Genomic DNA, 21480 nt, shown 5'->3' on the forward strand with positions numbered 1-21480 from the left:
CTGGTCATCTGGCATACAGGACATTTTCCTGATGGGCCAATAATGTTGTGGTGGTTGTTTTCCTGGAGATTGGCCCACAAATTAGAGTGGGAGGCCCATTGCTCCTAGCCTGGCTCTCACGCAGACCCTTCGTGCTTCGTGCATCTTCGTGAGAGCCAGGTTACATTGCTCCATCATCATAGACAGTGGATTCAGCCTGTGAAGATATAGTTTGAAAATGGCCTGTGGATGTGTGAGGGACCTGCCTATACCAGCAGATAAACCTTCTTTTGAGGCAAATGCACATGTATTTTTTAAATAAAGACAGAGTTATTCTTATTTATAAACCATGCTTTAAATGTGAAAGATTGTTTAATACCGTATTTGGAGGAAGTTTCCTTGACTGTTGTCAGGGACATGTTGTTGTACACCCCAATTAAAGAAAGAAAGAAACAAAGAAATTAATTGGCTGGAAGCGGTGCGATCAAAGATCCCACTTGTTCTTTTTTGTAACAATGTAACAGGGTGAAACTTTTCGTTGAGTCTGGACTCTGGTCCTGACGTTCCATGTGTTATACTCGATACGACCTGCTGGTGGTGCGTGTGCGTAATAGGAGTCTCCTAGCTGTCGAAAATACAATTTGTACCATGCCAGCACAAGGGGAGAAAGTAGTCCGATAATTTATCTAGCGCTACTTTCCCGAATGTATCTCGCACGTGCGCGTGACAATCAATGCCTCCGATTCAGAATTCCAGTATTCAGTGGATAAGTGTCATTTCTGGATTATTTTTGATTGATTGGTGTAGCTAACGCTGTTTGATTGTAACGAGGTAAGTTGTAAAATGGCGGATACAGTGCTTTGAGTTTGTTGCTTTTATTACTTGCATCAAAGAGTGCTGCATGATGTCTTGTTTAAAAATGATAAATAATGTACAAATGTTGTTGACGGGAGCAACTGCTACAGCTGTAGCAAGAGCTACCAAAGCTGTTGGCGCTATGCTAGCAATTTAGCATACTCGCTAGCGAAGTTGGTGACAGCTGCAAGCGCCAGCTAACATTAGCGCAGTTTGCATCCAGAACTACTCGGGTCGCAAATGTCTGTTTTAGCGAGACGCGCATTTCCGCATGTGACATTTCACCTTTTAAGCGCGTCTCCGAGGTTGCAAACCTCAATACCCTTTATCATTTGAAATGCATGGACACCAAACGTCCCAACTAACACATATAATACAAATAACAAGTCACACGGCGTTAGCTATTATGGTTAGCTTCAATGTTTACGGAAGAGAGTCTCGTTAGCTTCTAAGCTGGGCTGCTAGCTTCTTTGGAAAGACATTGCAACCAGCGAACAAGGCATCAAAAATAAACAAACATCGACAAATCCAGCTAGCTGCGTGACAAACCTAGCTTGCTAGCTTTGCAAGAACCTGTTATAATTTCTCATCATTTTACACAACCCCCCATTTTCTGGAAGTTGTAAAACTGTTTATTTGTGTGTACGGCGTGTATGTGAACTTCGTGTTTGTTCACTTTGATATTCAAAAGGATTTGGTTGGTGTGTAGCTGAGCTTGACCAGCTTTCCTAGCTTCCGCAGCTAACGCTAAACAGCTTATCTAAGCAATAGGGTAGCTGCTATACTTTTACAGCTAACCAGGTTGTAGAGTTGTCAGCAAGCACCTTTGTCGATTCAGCCGTTATATTTTGTGACCGATTGAAATCAGGTGCTAACAGAGAGCAGGGGTATGCCGTGAAATGCCCGGACATGTACTTGAAAGACAAGTACGGCAAGTCAGCGACTTAATTCTACAGGGAGCTGCATGTTTGATTTCTCAGACATTGTAACAGGTAGTTAACTCTTCCAAACCAGGAACTGTCAACGCGAACTACAGCTTAATTGAACACACATCTCAATGTATTTCTTTTGCCTTGTTTTTAAACGCATACACGCTTGTGATTTTTAGGCGGTTTTTTTACAATGTTGCATAACTCGCCCTATATGTTTTTGGTGACCCCTCGTGCCATGTGTTCTGTTCCTGTCATTGATCTCTCCAGAGGTGCGGGTGGAAGAGAGAGCATCTTCAAGAACTAGACTGGGTCACAGAAAATGGTAAAGAAATGATAGAGGCACAGGAGCTCCACTCAGACTTTCACTTTCCTCAGTAAGTACAACTTCAGTGTATTTACTAGAAATTCCATGACAAACAGTTGGGAGGGCCAAACTTGTCAGCTTTACTGATTTTTTCCCCCAAAGTTCTTCTTCAAGTTTATACCTTATCTGTAGTAGACTGTAGGATATAGGTGATCACCAATGCTTTGTTGTAATTGATAAGTCAATTTGACATCTTGAGTGGTTGAACAGATGAACATGCCCACATGCATCCTTCATGGTTTCCTCAATCCTCCTTTTTATAGGGAGGCCGACACTCCGCTTTCCTCCGATACTGACCTAGAGGATCCGGAGGGCCGCAATGCAAAGCTTGGGAAGCCCAAGGTAGGCTAAAGGCTACCTATTTAGCCTGTCCACTTTTAAGGTGCACTGTGTAATATTTTGAGTAGTTCATTTCCAGTATTGATGCTGCACATTCACAAATGTTATGTTTTTCACAAATACTTACCACCACCATCAAATTCGAAGTATTGCACTTTTCATACATGCAAAGGTGGATCTTCTCCATGTCTGCCATTGTGAATGTCCAGAAATAGACATGTTCAGCTGCAAAACATAGTATACGTTGGTCATACAAACAAATATTAGTTTATTACTTACTAAATATTTATGGAAAGATCAAATTTGGCAATAGGCAGACAGTACAGTTTCAATGAGCAGCATAGGTGCAATGCCTAATCTAGTCACAATCCTTCACAGTGCACTTTACTCTTCTGCTGCCCAAGGTTCACAAACTGTAATGTTCCCTCTTGTCTTTTGCTTGCATGACAATTTGTCGTGTACCTGTTTCTTATGTGAAAGTGATATTGATCGGATATTTTGTAACAACCAAATTGCCATTTAAACTGGTACCTTTCCCAGCATGTATTACACAGTGGGGTTTTTGTTTTGTGCATGCGCAGGCTCCAAAGCAGGGGAAGAAGGCGGCAGGCGAGAAGGGCAAGGGCCTGGGAGGCAAAGGCACCGGGCCGAACCGCGTGAATGGCCACCACCAGGAGAACGGCATGGAGAACCTCAGCCTCTTCGAGGTGGTCAAGCTGGGCAAGAGTGCCATGCAGGTTAGTGTGACATTATTGCCAAAGACAACACGGTTACATTTGCACTGTCCTGGGGGCCACATGTTAAGACTTGCATGGATTTCCTACTGAATTGCGTAAATATGCACCAAAAATGTCAGATGTGTCATTCCATGATTTAAACAAGTTTACACCTGTGTTCTTGTTGTGTATCCCATTTAACATGAAATTCAGTGCACATGCATTTTTTTCTATGTTAAGTCACTCTTCATACAGCCGAATGTTTGTGTGAGAAGATGCATACGTAGCTTTGTACCTCAGGTTGTATCTGTTACTGATTGAGAGAATTTTTATTCAGCTATGTTTCATGTATTGAAAATTGCAAACTGATGTGCCATTGTATAGAGTTGTTTGGACCCAACTAAAAAGTAAAAATAAAACACTGTTACGCTTACACTGACCTAGTGAAAACCAATGTGTCAATTTGTACTGATTCGTGTGTTTTCTTTTTTTGTGCAGTCTGTAGTGGATGACTGGATCGAGGCGTACAAAAATGAAAGAGACACAGCATTGCTGGAGCTCATCAACTTCTTCATCCAGTGCTCCGGCTGCAAAGGTAAGTTCTTGTTAAAAAAAAAAAACCCTGAAAACAACGTAGGTATTTCTCTGGGTGTAGATGACCAAGCCAAAGAACACAAATGCATTGTTCCTGTGTCGTTATAGGGGCGGTCAGCTCGGAAATGTTCCGACACATGCAGAACTCTGAGATCATCCGGAAGATGACGGAGGAGTTTGATGAGGTACTGATGATGTTTTTTCCTCTTTTTCTTCGCTTAAGTGCACACGTCAGCATTCAAATGATGCTGACATTCAAATGTACATGTATGGCTTTACGACTTTTCATTCACATTCATTCCTGTACATTTACAAGTTTAATGTAAATTATTAAGACCCATGTTTAAAAAAAAAACAAAAAAAACCATGTTTATAACATGTTAATTATTTTGAATTCAACTGATGTGTTATAACTGTTCTGTTGTCGTTGTGATTTTTAGGATAGCGGAGATTATCCGTTGACCATGGCGGGGCCACAGTGGAAGAAGTTCAAGTCCAACTTCTGCGAGTTCATCGGCGTGCTGGTGCGGCAGTGCCAGTACAGCACCATATACGACGAGTACATGATGGACACCATCATCTCGCTTCTCACCGGCCTCTCCGACTCCCAGGTCCGAGCCTTCAGGCACACCAGCACGCTAGCAGGTGAGGGAAACACGCACTTAATGGCTCAACTTCGGGTGACGGTCACAACTCAACTCGTCTCTGCGTGATGGTGTTAATCGCCCCTTGGACACCAGCAAAAGTGTAAACCATAAGCTTTTCTGTTCACAGACCAGTCAGTCCGTTGTAAGCAGCACGCTCCAAGAAAGTGTATAGAAATTAATTCATTGACTGATTTCATTGACTTGTTTTCACGTTCAGTGCAAAAAAGTCCTGCCCAGATGTGGCATTCTCCACTCTCCGCTCTGGAGCTTAGCGGTTTTCAGACCTGTCAGTCCATTGGAAGCACTTTCCTGCTCAGAGTGTGCTTAAAAAAACTGAGTTTTAGCTGGTGCACTTTGGTAATCAAGTTTTCACTTCCTGAATGCTGCTATTTTCGGGGCAGACACGTCAGCCTGTTGAAGATAACGTAAAACCAAGCACTGGCATAGCTCTATGATGGTCTGAAAAGGCATTGTGTGATCATTTATGTTTTCTCTTTGGAACAAGCAATGTATTGAATCAAATGGGAATGTTTGCTCTATGCAACATGCAAAACAAAACTCTTTAAATCTATGAATTTATATCTTGACTGTCCTGTAATGGAAAAAGAATTTGTGTTTGTGAAATATGAAATCTTTGTGTGTTCCCAGCAATGAAGCTGATGACTGCCCTGGTGAATGTAGCGCTAAACCTCAGCATCAACATGGACAACACTCAGAGACAGTACGAGGCCGAGCGAAACAAAACCATCGGCAAGCGGTCAGTGGAGCGCGTGGAGCTGCTCTTCCAGAAGCGCAAGGAGGTGAGACATTGGAATGCTCATTTATACCATATATCACCATATTAGGGGTGGTACGGTTCACAGAATTCACGGTTCAGTTCAAATAACAGTGTCAAGGTCGCGGTTTTCGGTTCGTTCTCTACGGTTCTTTTTTTTTTTTTAGTTCATGATAAATGGTGCACTGGGAATATTAAACAATATTTATATAACTGCATTTATAAAGTGATGATGCGCAGGTTGAATTTGACTTTTTGCATGTGTCTGAGAACTGCCTCTTGTGCTAACCTGCGCTTGCACTTAAACTGTTGTCAGCTGATGTGCGCTGTCTGAGCGTTCCAAATGCCCTCTTTCAATTGGCTAATAGAATCGGACTTATCACTAAATATCCTATATATGTTTTGTATAGGCTTATAATGTGAAAATGGTGTGATTTTAGTTGTGTCATCCTCTGATTGGTCTCATACGCTAATGTTTTAATCAGAGAGACTGGATAAGATACTCGTAGAACCTCTGTTTTACATATTTTCTGGGCAGTACATGAATTGTGGTTTGCCACGGATTGCACGGTTCGGTTCGGTATGTGTGTGAATTGTATGGTTTCGGTTTTCGGTGCGGTTTGTGCCATCCCTACACTGTATTGTTTTCTAATGGGCCACACTACTCATTTTATAGATGACGGTGTCTCCAGTTTCTGACACATATACTGGCATGTTGTTTTGCAGCTCCACGAAAATCAGGATGAAATTGAAAATATGATGAATGCAATCTTCAAAGGTGTCTTCATACACCGATATCGGTATGTTGTTGATCTAAATTACATGATGTAGTAGCTGTTAGATGTTGTTTTTTTAATGTAGTTGGTCTATACATGCATTAATTGGTTTAGGTTAGTTTTTGCACTTATACATGCATAACTCTGTAATATTTTACACCATTGTTAATGGGTTTGAATGTGCTTGTTTTTTTAAACTATTTCTGTGTGTTCAGCGATGCAATAGCGGAGATCAGAGCCATTTGTATTGAGGAGATTGGCGTTTGGATGAAGATGTACAGCGACGCCTTTCTCAACGACAGCTACCTTAAATACGTGGGGTGGACCATGCATGATAAGGTAAGTGCTAAGAATGAAGAGACATGAGGGGGAGCGTTTGTATTCCTGTGCCTGTGCTTGGTGGTTTATTGGGAGGTAGACTGAGTGACAATGATTGCAGCGAGCCACAGTATGGACCAAGCACGTCAGATGCATGAAATGTGTAGAAAGAAAATGGGCGAAACACGTGTCTTTTACATGTAGCAGTTGTAAGGAAATGTGTCTCCAACTGTGTGTCTCAGTTTTGTTTTTTTGCAACTTATCATGAACTATTACAATAATTCATCCCTGTAGTCTCTTATTTCCTCTAGCTCGGATAAGGCACTGCAATATCTCATCCTGTGTGCCTCTGTTTTGTCCCTCAGCAAGGCGAGGTGCGTCTGAAGTGTCTGACCGCCCTGCAGGGTTTGTATTATAACCGGGAACTCAACAGCCGCTTGGAGCTCTTCACCAGTCGTTTCAAGGTGATCATATGCTTTCATATCCGGTCTAGTAGGAGACATGCTCGAATGTGCATGCTTCAGTGTTCACTATAGTTTCAATTTATGTGCAATACATAGACATGTCTTTGACAGAAAGCTGGTGAAGGGAAACTCAAATCGTGTAGAAATGAAATTAAAGAAATGTAACGTGAAAGATCTCAGAAATGGGACTGGGGCATGTACGTACATACCTCCTGGAGTTTTATATTTCTGTAGTTTACGTACGTACTGCTGCACAAAAGCCCATTGAAATCAAGTCCATATCTTTGTTGAAGAACAAGAGCGTATGGTCAGTTGCAAAGAGGAAGGCAGCTATTTGACTTATCCACCCAGCATTTAACGCTACCCTGAACTTGGCCCGGATGGAAAGGTATGATCGAGCCTCTCCGACTGGGATGACCCTTTGTGTGTTTAACGTGATACATGTTATGCAAGGGGCTCCCCATTAAGTGGGAATTTTAGTTCCATCTCAGCTGTGTTGTCTCATTTTTAAACATTAATATAGAGCCACTAGTCCTCACTGATTAGATATTCACCTGCTGTTGTTCATGATTGCAGTTAGTCAAGCAGGGTCAGTTTAGGCAAAATCCGTGGCGAAGTACATTCTACCCTAGTACCAATTCACCCTTTGACGGCAGTACCTTAGACCTACACATTTGTTATCAATTTCTGTCTTTTTTTTCCCAATGTGTTTTTCAGGATCGCATCGTGTCCATGACGTTGGATAAGGAGTATGACGTAGCTGTTCAGGCTGTCAAACTCTTGACCCTGGTCTTGCAGTAAGTCAAGTTCTTTATCCAGTTTTGTTTACATGGAACACCTAAAGCGCTAGTAAGGGGGTTCTCTGTAGTTTGACATTCTGTCAACTACATCAGACTCAATGGAAAAGTTCTGGCTTCTTTCCACTGGCCATGAACTAGTGTGGTTTAATACTTTATCCTTTACTCAACTTGTGTTTTGAAGTATGTGTCTGTGTGTAGACACTAACGGCTGTGGTTGTGTTGCAGGAGTGGTGATGAATGCCTGACGTCAGAGGACTGTGAGAGTGTGTATCACCTGGTGTACTCGGCCCATCGACCACTCGCTGTGGCAGCGGGAGACTTCCTCTACAAGAAGTGAGTTCTAGGGTGCATTCCAATATGCACACTCCCGTACTCCACTTGTGCTTGTGGCCTCGCGTATTGATGACGCCCCGCCTCCGTGGAGACAGCAAAGTTTCCTTGCTGTCAGACTAGCCATAACAACTTTTGGAGCACTATTCCGCATTCATCATCTCGATTGCCTATGAGAAAATGACATTGGAATTACACTTTTGCAAGATATGGAAATAAGCATCCGTTGTCAATTATGTCTGGCGACGTCATCACAAGGCCATAAGCACAAGGGAGGACAGGAATTAGGATATTAAAAAGAACCCTTAGTCTGACAAATAGTCCCGAAAGCACCCAAGGATCTGATTATTTTGGAAATGCGTGATGCCATCGTATTGTTGTCAATAATATTTTGGATCAATGGTCCAGAGAAAATTAAAGGCACTGGTTATTATGTAAGGGAGAGATGACCTCATATTGGAGACACTTTTTTGGATCTAGACTCTGGATTACGTTTGTGATTAAGTTTGTAAAATGTGATGTGAATTAAGGTCACCACCTTTTGCCCCATTTTGTTTTGGCTGTTACACCAAGCTTGAAGGCAGAGTTTGGTCTGGCCAACACTGGCATCTCTCAAATACCTCTTAATACTTTCAAAATGAGTTACAACCAATTAGACCATTGATTAAGATAAATTAAGATAAATTGATTATGTGTAATGTTCACTTTTCATTGACGTTTGATTTCTTGAACACAGCAACAGCTGAGAATGGAATTGACAGGTTAGCCATACTGACTTCAAAGTGAAATTCTATGCAGCACCTCAGCTGCCACAGGGGATACCCAGACTACTTATCTGCTGTAGGATAACTTCAAACTGAAGTGGCTGTGTAACCTAACCTTTGCTGGTGAAACGGAGAGAAATATCTTATCCCCATATCTGTGGCAGGGGTATGTCTGACAGGATGTGATGCGATGTGTTGCAGGTTGTTTAGCCAACGCAGTGCTGATGAAGATGCCATGCCCAGGAGGGGAAGACAGTGTCGAAACGCCAATCTCATCAAGACAACCGTCTTCTTCTTCCTGGAGAGTGAGGTAAGTGTAACGGGCCTACACGAACATGCACACTCGCACTCACTCTCTCATTCACACACATTACCCGTCTTCAACTGGTCATTGAGAATGCAACTGTTGCCCTTAAAGCCAGGCTCAAACTACACGACTAGCGATTGTGTGTCCGATTTTGGCGTCGGGGTGCACCGCACACTAGAAGAGAATCGCAACTGTCAATCTTGTCGCTGCTCGCAGTCACCGAGACAATGCCCGACGTTCTATTTCCAGTCGCAAATATCAAACACTGTTTGATTTCTACAATTTGCCATCGGCGACTTTTTGAGCTGCCAAAGTTCTATCTTGGAACGTCGCTCACGACGAGGAAATCTGTCCCAACAATCGCTTGCGATGATCCTGGGGGGTAACGTTCCAGCGATTGTCATAAGGGGGGTTTTCAGCCGAGAATCGGCGCGATAGTCGTGTAGTTTGAGCCAGGCTTAAGGAGTCTCACTGCGTGGACATTGAGCAATCATTTTCATCAATCAAAGTGTTATAAGTCAAAATGACATTATACTATGTTATAAGTGCATATTTAGATATGGGGTTGGAGCTAATGCAACAAATCGAAAGGCACAAATTTGAAAATGATCCGTCAGAAATGTTATTAAATGTATATTGCAACAGATTGCAAATCAATTACACCACTTGGTCTGGTTGGCTTATGGTTACTTTGCTCCAACGTCTTGTTGTGTTGGTGTTAAAGTGGTAGTTCGCTATTTTAGACATTAAGCCCTGTTTGTGTGACTTCTGGGGTGAAGTAGAGATGTTCTCATCACAATTTTGACATTTGGTGCTGAACGGAGCATTTGGGTATCCAAGACTGCAGCCCCCCCACCTTTACATTGACTCCAATGAAGCACTCAAGCAATCGATCATAAAATGGCATTAAACTTTCGTTTGCAGAGACATGAAACTCACCGAGTGGTCAGAGGTGGGCAGCGATACGTTGGCTCGAAAATCACCGCGAAATACGCTTCCAGAGAAGATATATTCATTATTGTCCGTCTTCATTGATTGTATTGGTTTGACTAGTATTACTCCGCGCGACCGGAAATGGGGGTGCGTTTGTTTACGTTACTATCTATGGTTTGTATGCAAGCTGTAGTTTTTGTAGCCAGTCCCGCTCAAAGATAGCCGTTCTACCACGCTCCTTGATGTCTACATAAACAACACACTATCGCTACCTACTGGCTGGATGTCTACTGCTATTCAACGGCGTCTGGGGAAAAATAGGTCCGCCAAATGCTAAACAACAGTTAGAAGGCATATTTCGCTGCAATTTTCGGGTCAATTTATCGCTGTATACCACTGACCACACGGTGAGTTCCATGTCTTCTCAAACAAAAGTTTAATGCCATTTTATAATCGATTGCTTGAGTGCTCTATTGGAGTCAATGTAAAGGTGGGGGGGCTGCAGTCTTGGATACCCAAATGCTCCGTTCAGCACCAAATGTCAAAATTGTGATGAGAACATCTTTACTTCACCCCAGAAGTCACACAAACAGGGCTTAATGTCTAAAATAGCGAACTACCACTTTAAGGCGTTAATTGCAACATAGTTAGTTCCAGCCGATTATGAGTAAGTAAGCCAATCTGGGGCGGACCAGGACTTGTAGTAATTGGTGCAAACTCAACGCTAATGAAGCCTAACTGTATATTGACACTAGTAGTAAGAGCCCAAGTGCAAATCTCCTAAGCATTCAGTCCAATCAGTGCTCCTGTGCACTACTTGCATGATGGCAACAGGTCCTGCTCAAGACTCTTTTCTCACATTTTGCTCTTTTGCAATGCCTGTTTCATTTTTTTCTTCTTTTTTAAAATTTGTTTGCTCTGTAGCATTACAATTAATAAACGATCAGGGTTGCCATGGTCATGGAAATCCTGGACAAATCATGGCATTTTAGTAGTTCTTTCTTTAATAAGGCAACTACACCATTCTATTAAGTTTTTCATTATACTATTTCATTTGATTATTTCCAGACCTCTGTAGCCTCTCCGGCATTGACAGTATTTTGAGTTGTTAAAATGTGTAGCTACTACTATACCATAGAGTGAGTGGAAAGGGTTAAGGTCTCTTATCCCGACAAGTACTGAATGAAAACTTGTACACATGCAGGTTGCAGTAAAGTCATGTAAAATTAATTTACCATGGAAAAGTTAAAAAAATAAATAATAATAATCTGTGTAAAAGACTGGAAACTTTTGCAAAGCGTACAATTGCAAAGCGTGTGTGTGCTCTGTGTCTGTGTGTGTGTAGCTCCATGAGCATGGTGCGTACCTAGTGGACAGCCTGTGGGACTGCGCCTCTGAGCTGCTGAAGGACTGGGAGAGCTTTATCAGCCTGCTACTGGACGAGCCCTTCCCAGGAGAAGAAGGTAGGGAATCACCATATACTTGCGTATACACTGCAGTAATTCACTACGTCTCACTTCATACACTGCAATTCATTATTATATTATATGTTCTATTTTAAGAAAATAAAAAATTGAAAGAATTTATAAGAAAGTACAAGTGTATTCTAAATACAATCTGCTTAAAATATAACATGAGTTCATGTCCTTCAGAGGAAAGCACTGATGAATACTTGGTAGCTTATAATTTCCCATAATTGTGCTTCTACTGTATATGCTGTCCTTATTCCTCTGTAACATCTGCATGTGGCCTACCAAAAGAAGAGCAACAGCCCCACCACATGGTCAAAGGCTAGTGCTCCACTCAGTAAGCAAAGACAAGCGCTTTGGCAGTGGCTCCAGGCAGCCCCTTTTGAAGCCCTGGCTTAAAGCTTGTTTTTGTTTTCGTTAATGGTCACACTACAGGCCTTTCACCCTGTGACAAGTAGATGTAGATGAATCACTGGAAAGAGAGTGGAGACATTCAAGTTGTAACTTGTGTTACGTTCCTTATCAGTGTTAGCCAAAGAGGTACAGTCAGGGCTGGATTAATGCACAGGTTAGATATGGCTGCAGCCAGAGGGCTCCTGATTGGCCAAAGGTGAAAAATTGCAGGATTGTGAGATGCAAATTGAAAAACTCATCTGTGCTGTTTTTTTGTTTTGTTTTTCTCTTTTCTCTTTTCTTTTCGTTTGTTCCTTGATATCCAATAAAAAAGAGAGAAAAAAAGAAAAACTCATCTGTTGTATTGATAACAGTTAGTAGTCAGTTAGTAGTCATTCTAGTAGTTGTTATTCTTAATTCCCAGCTCGTAATTATGACGCTCTGTATGTAAATTTGCCTTCTGGGGGGGCCCACAGAAACCTGTATCCTAGGGGCCCCAGGCCATCTTAATCCGGCCCTGGGTACAGTACATGACAATCCTCATATGAACTCAACAGAAAGTTATTTATTTATTTACACATGACTTACTTATTGTATGTTGTCCTTTTGGATTCAATAGATTCATTACTTTAGTTGATTCTATATTATTCAATTTGCTGTGTTTCTGCTTGCTATTGGAGGTTTTTATCCAGCAAAGTTGCTTTGTGTTTGTAAACTATTTATTGATGTGATGTACTGTACGTCAACTGATGTTGGTGCATGCTGAGATGATGTGCATTTGTAAACTATGTGTCGGTGTATATTTGTATTGAGGTTGGTGTGTGTTTATAAACTCTGTGCATGTGTATCGTGTTCCAGAGTTGACAGATCGTCAGGAGACAGCTCTTATTGAGATCATGCTGTGCGCTGTTCGCCAGTCCTGTGAATGCCACCCGCCCGTGGGCAGAGGATCGGGCAAGAGGGTGAGCGTCAAACGCACAGAAATTCACACATGCCCTCCCACACTCATAAACACAGGGCCAAGCAAGCACACACATGCTGACAAACACACTGACGACAAGCATGTAAACCCACCTGACACAAGCATCAATAAAACAGCCCACACACAAACATATGCATGCTGCTGCCACATCCGTATGTATTTCACATCAACACCTCACCCAACACACCGGCTTTAGTGAAGCAAATAACACAAACCAACAAGACTATAAACGCACCACCACAGTCCCAATATTACCTAATTCTGAAAGGACATAACCGTCAGACTTACCATTATGTTTTTTTTTCCTTTTCCATACAACACAGGTTCTCACAGCCAAAGAAAAAAAAACTCAGCTCGATGATCGGACCAGAATCACAGAGATGTTTGCCGTCGCTCTTCCATTGTTACTGGCAAAGGTAAGTTAACACGACGACTTGACTATATGGAGTAGTTGAAAGCTCCCTCTAACCATGGTGTAGACATTTGAACTCGGGTGATAACAGAATCATAATTCAACATGATAACAAATGTTTTTTTCCCTATGTGCACTAGTATTTTTTTTTTACTATAACTGCTTGTGCTCTGTGGTTCTCGAAAGCGTAGTTGTCTGCCAGTTAGCAACTTCGGTAGTTACCAATGGGAAATTGCTTTGTGAACAACAACAACGTAGCTAATGTAGTTAGCAATTGTGGTTTTGAGAAATACACCCCTGTCTTGTTGTGTTTCCAGTACTCGGTGGATGCAACCAAGCTCACCAACCTGCTGCAGCTGCCCCAGTACTTTGACCTGGAGATCTTCACCACTGGACGACTCGAGAAGGTCAGTTCCACACAATTTATCCTCTCAGTTGACAAGCCAAGTACTTTAAATCCTAAAACTTGCACATTTTACGCCCTGTACAAAAGACAATATCTGTGATATTTGTGAAGAAGTGTTTTTTTTTTTTAGGTGTAATTCATGCAAAAAAGCAGTTCTACATAGGAGTTTGATTAATACTCACATGTCCTTACCAAAGTGCATGCATAACATTGCAGGGTTTTGCAATGCTGGTCCAGTCTTGCCATAATAATTGATGTCTGAGGCGGCGATACAAAATAACTGTGTGAATGCAGGGCTGCTGATAAGGGGCGGTGACAAACGGGTCAATAGTCCTGGGCCCAGGGAGTGGAAGGGCCCAGAATTGGATCCTTATTACATTATATGTGATGGACTTTGACCTTGACTTGACTTTGCCCCAGGCCCAGCCAAACCTGTTGGCGGCCCTGTGTGTATGTTTCTAAAGCTTTCCTAGTGGTGGGCAGTGTGAAGTGCCTCACAAATCTTCCTTTTCCTACTGTATGCTGCCCCCACATGGACAAATTAGATCGCACAAATGGAATGGTCATTGCCTTTATGTACTTCACCTCTCGGATCTCTATAAGCAAATTCCTTGATGACCTTGGCAGAGGCCAATTATGAAGCATGAAGCAAGTATATGTCTCTGGTCCTGCAGCACCTGGAGGCCCTGCTGCGTCAGGTGCGCGAGGTGGTGGAGAAGCACACGGAGACGGACGTGCTGGAGGCGTGCTCAAAGACCTATTACGCCCTCTCCAACGAGGATTACACCATCTTCAACCGCGTGGACATCGCACGCAGCCAGCTCCTCGACGAGCAGATCGACAAGTTCAACCGCCTGCTGGAGGAGTTCCTGCAGGAGGTCAGGCCCAGAATGCCGTAGTCTTGCTAATTTTGAGTGTTTATGTGCATTTTATTATGTTTAGAGTGATTGGGTGAGTTTTAGGGACAATCACTGAGTGATTTGTCTGTGATCATGGTTGTTGTTGCTTGTGGTGGTCAGATGGGTACTGATCAGATCATGCAGTTGAAACAACAGATGGTTTTGTGTTCATATCAATGGACACTTACTGGTAAATCCAAGTACTTTATCCCAAGAACAACCTGGGGCCTATACTAAGAAGCTGGTTCAGGAGTAAACCGGGTTGTGTCAAGAGGTAAATCATCTAATAGAAGAGCCTTGAGTCTTCATTTTCTTAAAATGATAGAATGTTTTACCTCTTAACTTAACCTGGTTTACTCCTGAACCAGCTTCTTAGCATAGGCCCCTGTGGTTGTTACTTGGTATAAAAGTGTAAAAAGTACAAGTTGAATGGAAATGTGTCACCAGCAATCTTGTAGGGATGTAAGAACCAGGTAATGTACTGAATCAACGTAATCTTCTAATCAACCTCATAACAACTGAACTTTGTTTTCCATCGACAGGGAGAGGAGACTGACGAGGACGATGCATATCAGGTCTTGTCTACACTGAAAAGAATCACAGCCTTCCACAAGTAAGACATGCACTCATCCACAATGCAAAATCTTCCGCCCTGAAACACAATATAACCCCTTGTAAGGTGTACGTGCTTATGTGACATAGAAGGTGTTCGGGTCATTTTCACCCGATCATATAGAAAAATAATTAAAAAGGGGGGGGGTCATAAAATCAAATCAATTGCATACCGTGATCAGCATTGTTTCATTGATGTACTAATTTTCTTCCAGATTCATGTTCCTCACAGAAAATCAGCCAAAGCCAGTGAATCTCAGTGTGAAATAATAATAATTGATACAATTTTTCTCAAGCAAAAAACAAAAACGGGTCAAAATGACCCGAACACCTTACAAGGGTTAAATGTCTCTTCCTCCTCTTCGTGCATGTTCTTCCTCAAACTTTTTCAGGACCACTTTGCCCCAATATTTGTCTTCAGGGACCATGTGTCAACTGAATCGAGTTTGCTCAATTCAACTGACAGATGTAGTTTGTTTAATTTTCATAGGTTTCTGTTATTTTTGTGAAGGAAAACGTTTAGAAATGTTTAAAAATGTTACAAATACTGTATTATGCTAGCCTGTCTTGGAAATGCAGACACTGTAGAAATCCTCTCGCAAAGCATATGAAATCCCTCCCGGACCACCAGTGGTCCCTGGAACACACTTCGCACAACCGCTTCTAGTACATTTTGACCAGGACTCCGTGGCAGGAGAGACTCTTAGTCTCAATGGGACAATCCTAGCTAAATAAAGGATAAATGAAAAAAAATAAGGAGGTCTCTGTGAATCAGGGCTTGACACTGGCACCTGCCAACCGGCCAAATGCTGGTAAAACTTGGCTGTGGCTAGTAACGATTTCAGTCTCACTAGCCACTTTGACTGGTAACTTATTCTTTGGTGTGACAAATTACAGTAGTTGCATTAGTTGTTTGTATTTAAATGCAAGAATATTCAAAAGAAGAAAATGGACAATAAAACTCTGGCTAGCAGAAAGGCTGAATGGCTAGTGACTCGGGAAAACCACTAGCCATATTGGCCGGGGACCAAACAAAGTTAACGTCAAACCCTGCTGTGAATGTGTCTGTTTTCATCTGTGCTCTTCTTCTCTGCAGTGCTCATGACCTCTCCAGGTGGGATCTCTTCACCAACCTCTACAGACTCCTCAACACTGGCCTCCAAAACGGGGACATGCCACAACAGGTGCCTCAGCTGCAAACACGCTAACACTACTCTAGTCTCCAATTGCTTCTTACTTGGGCTTTCTTGAATCGCCTGTGACATGGAAAGTCACACCTTTTATTATTTCTTAACAATTTCATCATCACACACACACACGCACACACATACAGCATTCACTAAACATACACTTATTGACAGTAGTAGGCGATTATAACCTTTACTGCCAACTATTATCGATATTACTACTAACTAAAGTAAGTAATGTTTCTGGTATAGCAGTTAATTCTTTGTGAAGTAATTGTGCTGTGAATCTGAACACTGACATTTCCCTGTTGAGTCCTGCACTAACACGCCCCTGTCTGTTCCACAGATTGTGATCCATGCCTTGCAGTGCACACATTTCTCCATTCTGTGGCAACTCGCCAAGGTATCTAAAGGCACTGCAAAACAGGTAAACAAACCAGGGATGTAAATTTATTAAAACGTTGCCTCAGTATGTGACCGCTGTTCATTTGAGACCCAGAAATGCAAAAAAAAAGAAAAAAAACCTTGGAATAAAAGTAGCCGTTAGGCAAAAGGCTACGATATGCACCCAAAAGCCCCCTAGTGAAATATTAAACTTAAAATGCTTACAGCATAACAAAGCGGAGCATTTTGTTCTTTGATCAGAGACTATCAAATTGTCATCTAGAGTGATCATACCGGCACTCTAAGTCTTGTAGTGTTATATTTTCCCATTGTGTGTTCCATTTTGTTACTCCATTAGAGCTCTATCTCATTCTGCTTTTTCCTTGTGTTCTTCTTTTCCCTTCTTCTACTGTTGCCCAGGGTGACATGGTGAATCTAAGGAAGCAGATGAGGGCATTCTGCCTGATGTGCCAGAGGTATCTGGCCACCGTCAACACTGCTGTCAAGGAGCAGGTCAGTTGGGTGTGTGCGCGTGCGTGTGCGCGTGTGTGTGGCATAATAATCAATGGCGTTTTAGGTTCTGCGCTTTCACCATCTCTGGTGTAATACAGAAAGTAGTGCTTATTTTTGAAAGCATGAAAAATGGAGGGGGGGCGTTGCAGTCCCATGCATGTGCAGTTCCTGTTATAGACATGAGCCTATGGCTATCGTAACTTGTTAAAATAAAACGGTATCTTTTGACAGTCAGTCAAGCCTACTCACTCCACTTAAACCTCTCTCCTGGCACTGATGTAATACGGAGTAATACTGCTCTGAGACATTGTTTTCCACTCGCACAAGATTAAAAATAAAGTGGTAAAATCCACCTTTATTTTATGATGTATGAGCTATTTCAAGTGATTTGAGGAGCAATACCCCCTCTGATGTGTCATTCTCCAAAGGTTGGTTTGTGGCCCTTAGTTGTCCACAGTGACACAGGATTAAGATAAATGTTGAAATCCACCTTCATTTTGTGATTTATGAATTATTTCCACCAAAAGTGATGAAACACAGCCCTAAGACTTTTCTATGGAGACTATCACAACCGTATGAAATTGTCTCATCAGCATCATGAGACGACATCATGCTTTTTTCCCCATATCAGTTCTGTCACTTCGTTTTAGATGAACATGTTTTTCATGTGTATTTTATGTGGTATAATTAGAAACCAAGCAACAGAAGGCCCTCTTTATCAATGTCTTCTAACACGAAGTGTGTGTGTGTGCGCGCGTGCGTGTGTGTGTGTACGTGTGTGTGTGTACGTGTGTGTGTGTACTTGTGTGTGTACTTGTGTGTGTACGTGTCTGTGTGTCCCTCCAGGCGTTCACCCTGCTGTGCGACGTGCTGCTGGTGTTCAGCCACCAGATCGTGTCGTCGGGCCGCGAGGCGCTGGAGCCGCTGGTCTTCAGCCCCGACTCCTCCCTGCAGGCAGAGCTGCTCAGCTTCGTCCAGGACCACGTCTTCGTCTACCAGGACGAGGAGAACAACACTGGTATACACACTGTCTGCACTACCACTCACACATCTCCAGATATATGTACATGCAATGTCGTATTGTTATTTTTTTAGTTTTGTTGATTTCTTTAGCCAAAGTACATTCATATAAAACCAAATCAGCTAGCTGTGAATGATTTGTAAATTCCATCTACAGTATATCACGAAAGTGAGTACACCCCTCACAGTTTTTGCAGATTTGTGAGTATATCTTTTCATAGGAAAGCATTACAGAAATTTCACTTTGACACAATGATTTGTGACCTTTTAACAACATATTTAACCGCTTAAATTTCTTGTTCACTCAGAAAAAAACAAAATACAGCCATTAATGTTTGAACATGTACTCACAAAAGTGAGTACACCCCAAATTAAAATCCGGTAGAGAAGGGGCTGTGTTTGCTCGAATCGTCTCAAAATGAAACAAAATGAAAGGGGATGAAAAGGGAGGTCATCAGTGTGCGTTTCAACCTTTCTTTGCATTTAACTTTTACATTTTGAGTCTGCATCTGGCTTAAATAGATTGGTGTGAGATTTGAATGCAATCCTATGGAGAATATCATGATCTGCTTCTGTAGTCACAGTGCATGTTGACATGCATGTTTCTTTTAGGTGTATTTCAGATTACCAAGGTTGACAGCATCCATGCATCCCCAAACCATGTCAGTCCCACTACCATGCTTGGCTTTTGATAGGATACACTTTTTTTGTAAAACTCACTTGTTTACCACCACACATGCTTGACACCATCTAACGTGTATTTGTTTATCTTGGTCTCTTCAGATCACACGACATGGTTTGAGTGATCCATATCCTTGGTCTGTTCATGTCTCTTGAGACCAAGATAAACAAATTTGCTTTAGATGGTGTCAAGCATGTGTGGTGGTAAACAAGTGAGTTTTACAAAAAAAGTGTATCCTCTCAATAGCCAAGCATGGTAGTGGGACTGACATGGTTTGGGGATGCATGAATGCTGTCAACATTGGCAATCTGAAATACACCTAAAAGAAACATGCATGTCAACATGCACTGTGACTACAGAAGCAGATCATGATATTCTCCATAGGATTGCATTCAAATCTCACACCAATCTATTTAAGCCAGATGCAGACTCAAAATGTAAAAGTTCAATGCAAAGAAAGGTTGAAACGCACACTGATGACCTCCCTTTTCATTTCGTTTCATTTCGAGACGATTCGAGCCAGCACAGCCCCTTCTCTACCGGATTTTAATCTGGGGTGTACTCACTTTTGTGAGTACATGTTCAAACATTAATGGCTGTATTTTGGTTTTTTTCAGAGTGAACAAGAAATTTAAGCGGTTAAATATGTTGTTAAAAGGTCACAAATAATTGTGTTTAAGTGAAATTTCTTCAATGCTTTCCTATGAAAAGATATACTCACAAATCTGCAAAACTGTGAGGGGTGTACTCACTTTCGTGATATACTGTAATGCAATCAGGCCAAAATATTTTTTGAGTGCTTTCTTCCCTTCCACTTACAGATGAAACCTTTATTATTTCTAGTGATTGTGAATTATTGTGCACATTAGTGTTTTGTGTGTGTTGTCCACTCAGCTGTGTGGTTGTTGTTTTTCCGCAGATGATCAGCGGTATGACGAAGTGTGGAAGATCGAAGCTCTCCACAAGAGGAGGAACCTGCTGGCCGGCTACTGCAAGCTCATCATCTACAACGTGGTGGAGATGAGCACTGGAGCGGACATCTTCAAGCAGTACATGAGGGTGAGCTGCTTACCAGAGCTTTACATTACATTACATTACACTGATGTTTTTTTCCAACGCAACTTACATTTACTATCAGCACAAGGTATTGGTTACAGATATTTTTCCCCAGAATTTGTTCACATTTCAAAGTGGGCCTTGGTGTTGTGAAGTTTGAGAATGCTGCATTACAGTGTTTCGAGTAGCTAGGATATAGGACAAGTATTGGTCAGTAGAGATGAGTTGTGTTAGGAAGTGGAGCTCTCGGTTAAGTGCTCGTAAGCTTCTTAAAGTTAAAGGGTACTGACCCTACTCTTGTCGCACATGGTGGCTCGATCCACCGTTCAGTGACCAAGTCACACCTAAAAGTCAACAAAGTCAAATGGTTTAAGTCGATCCTATTTTCTTGTCTGTATGTCTCTTGAACAGACGTGTCTGCCGCGTGTAGTGGTTAAGTTGAAAATAGAATGGAGTTTGCTGTTACAAGGGTGTTTTCCCCATTACATTTATTTCTATCTTATTTACTTCTATTACGCTCTACTTTGATCATGCTTATCCCTCTTAATTCTCTTAATTTTAACATGTGTTCTTTACCTTAATGTTATTTATGTTCCACCTAGAGATCTAATTGATATCACTTCCTTCATGAAAAACTTTGAGTTGAAATCTTTTGTTTTTCCAAATGTTTTTGTTTGTTTTATTACTAAAGGCTTGTGCAGAAGGACTTTCATGTACTTTGGTAAATAAACTGACTTGACATAACTGGCATTGCTGCCATGTGTTTTCTCCCTTGTTCAGTACTACAATGACTATGGTGACATCATTAAAGAGACCATGAGCAGAACCAGGCAGATCGATAAGATCCAGTGTGCCAAAACACTCATCCTCAGCTTGCAGCAGGTAAGACCGTGTTAGTTGTGGATCCAATATAACTGACGTCACACCACTGTAAAATGTTTATCCTGTATATGGCACTGTTATATATTTGAAAGAGTAATGCACATCCCACCTAACTGAGTCCAGGTGCAGGGCAGCATTTTAATCCATCAAGACTAAGGCAGTCCACACACTGAAGTTGACTGACTGGTTTATTTCAAAAGTTTTTACACATCAGGGTCTACTCATCAGGCATGGCATTGGTCAGAGTTTCAGTGTGTGCTTACTTAAGCTGGGCTTACACTGTGCGACTTTTGCCCCGATTTTGCCCCGATTTGGCACTCGCGCGACTTTTTGGGAGTCGGGCCGATTTCTTGCTCAATCACAGGTCAATCGTGAGTCTCGCATCGTGCAGTGTACATGGGGTAACGACAAGCGATTTCGCCTCACGATAGTGCAATCGCGGGGTCGCAAGAAAATCAAAACTGTTTGATATCCAGGTCGTGGCTCGTGCGTAAATCGCACAGTTAAAGCAGTGCTACGACCCGATTTGACACTTCACATGCACAAATTAATAGGGCCGTGCGATTTGCTGTTGAGCGCGACCTCATCTCCACCTCAGGGGCCTCATGTACGAAGCTCACTTACGGACAAAAAAGCCACTTAAGTGGTTTTCCACGGCCACGGTCAGATGTACCGAAACAGACTAGACGT

The 21480-nt window shown here is 42.0% G+C and overlaps 1 protein-coding gene across 1 annotated transcript in view; it reads left to right on the top strand.

Annotated features, from left to right (window-relative positions):
• The first annotated feature begins 534 nt into the window (after positions 1 to 534).
• stag2a (STAG2 cohesin complex component a) overlaps positions 535 to 21480 on the top strand; it is a 25807-nt gene continuing 4861 nt past the window's right edge. Inside the window, exons 1-26 of the mRNA XM_063202265.1 lie at positions 535 to 810; positions 2034 to 2140; positions 2394 to 2472; positions 3051 to 3206; positions 3684 to 3780; positions 3888 to 3964; positions 4220 to 4424; positions 5075 to 5226; positions 5928 to 6001; positions 6193 to 6316; positions 6661 to 6759; positions 7477 to 7556; positions 7785 to 7892; positions 8855 to 8963; positions 11239 to 11356; positions 12614 to 12717; positions 13061 to 13153; positions 13467 to 13556; positions 14230 to 14433; positions 14997 to 15067; positions 16163 to 16250; positions 16600 to 16680; positions 17058 to 17150; positions 17997 to 18168; positions 19772 to 19911; positions 20689 to 20790. Of these exons, the coding sequence (XP_063058335.1) occupies positions 2097 to 2140; positions 2394 to 2472; positions 3051 to 3206; positions 3684 to 3780; positions 3888 to 3964; positions 4220 to 4424; positions 5075 to 5226; positions 5928 to 6001; positions 6193 to 6316; positions 6661 to 6759; positions 7477 to 7556; positions 7785 to 7892; positions 8855 to 8963; positions 11239 to 11356; positions 12614 to 12717; positions 13061 to 13153; positions 13467 to 13556; positions 14230 to 14433; positions 14997 to 15067; positions 16163 to 16250; positions 16600 to 16680; positions 17058 to 17150; positions 17997 to 18168; positions 19772 to 19911; positions 20689 to 20790 (2760 nt within the window). The 5' untranslated portion in view covers positions 535 to 810; positions 2034 to 2096. The remainder of the gene's footprint in view (positions 811 to 2033; positions 2141 to 2393; positions 2473 to 3050; positions 3207 to 3683; positions 3781 to 3887; positions 3965 to 4219; positions 4425 to 5074; positions 5227 to 5927; positions 6002 to 6192; positions 6317 to 6660; positions 6760 to 7476; positions 7557 to 7784; positions 7893 to 8854; positions 8964 to 11238; positions 11357 to 12613; positions 12718 to 13060; positions 13154 to 13466; positions 13557 to 14229; positions 14434 to 14996; positions 15068 to 16162; positions 16251 to 16599; positions 16681 to 17057; positions 17151 to 17996; positions 18169 to 19771; positions 19912 to 20688; positions 20791 to 21480) is intronic.

The sequence above is a fragment of the Engraulis encrasicolus genome, chromosome 7 (assembly GCF_034702125.1).
Source record: "Engraulis encrasicolus isolate BLACKSEA-1 chromosome 7, IST_EnEncr_1.0, whole genome shotgun sequence".
Taxonomy (NCBI): domain Eukaryota; kingdom Metazoa; phylum Chordata; class Actinopteri; order Clupeiformes; family Engraulidae; genus Engraulis; species Engraulis encrasicolus.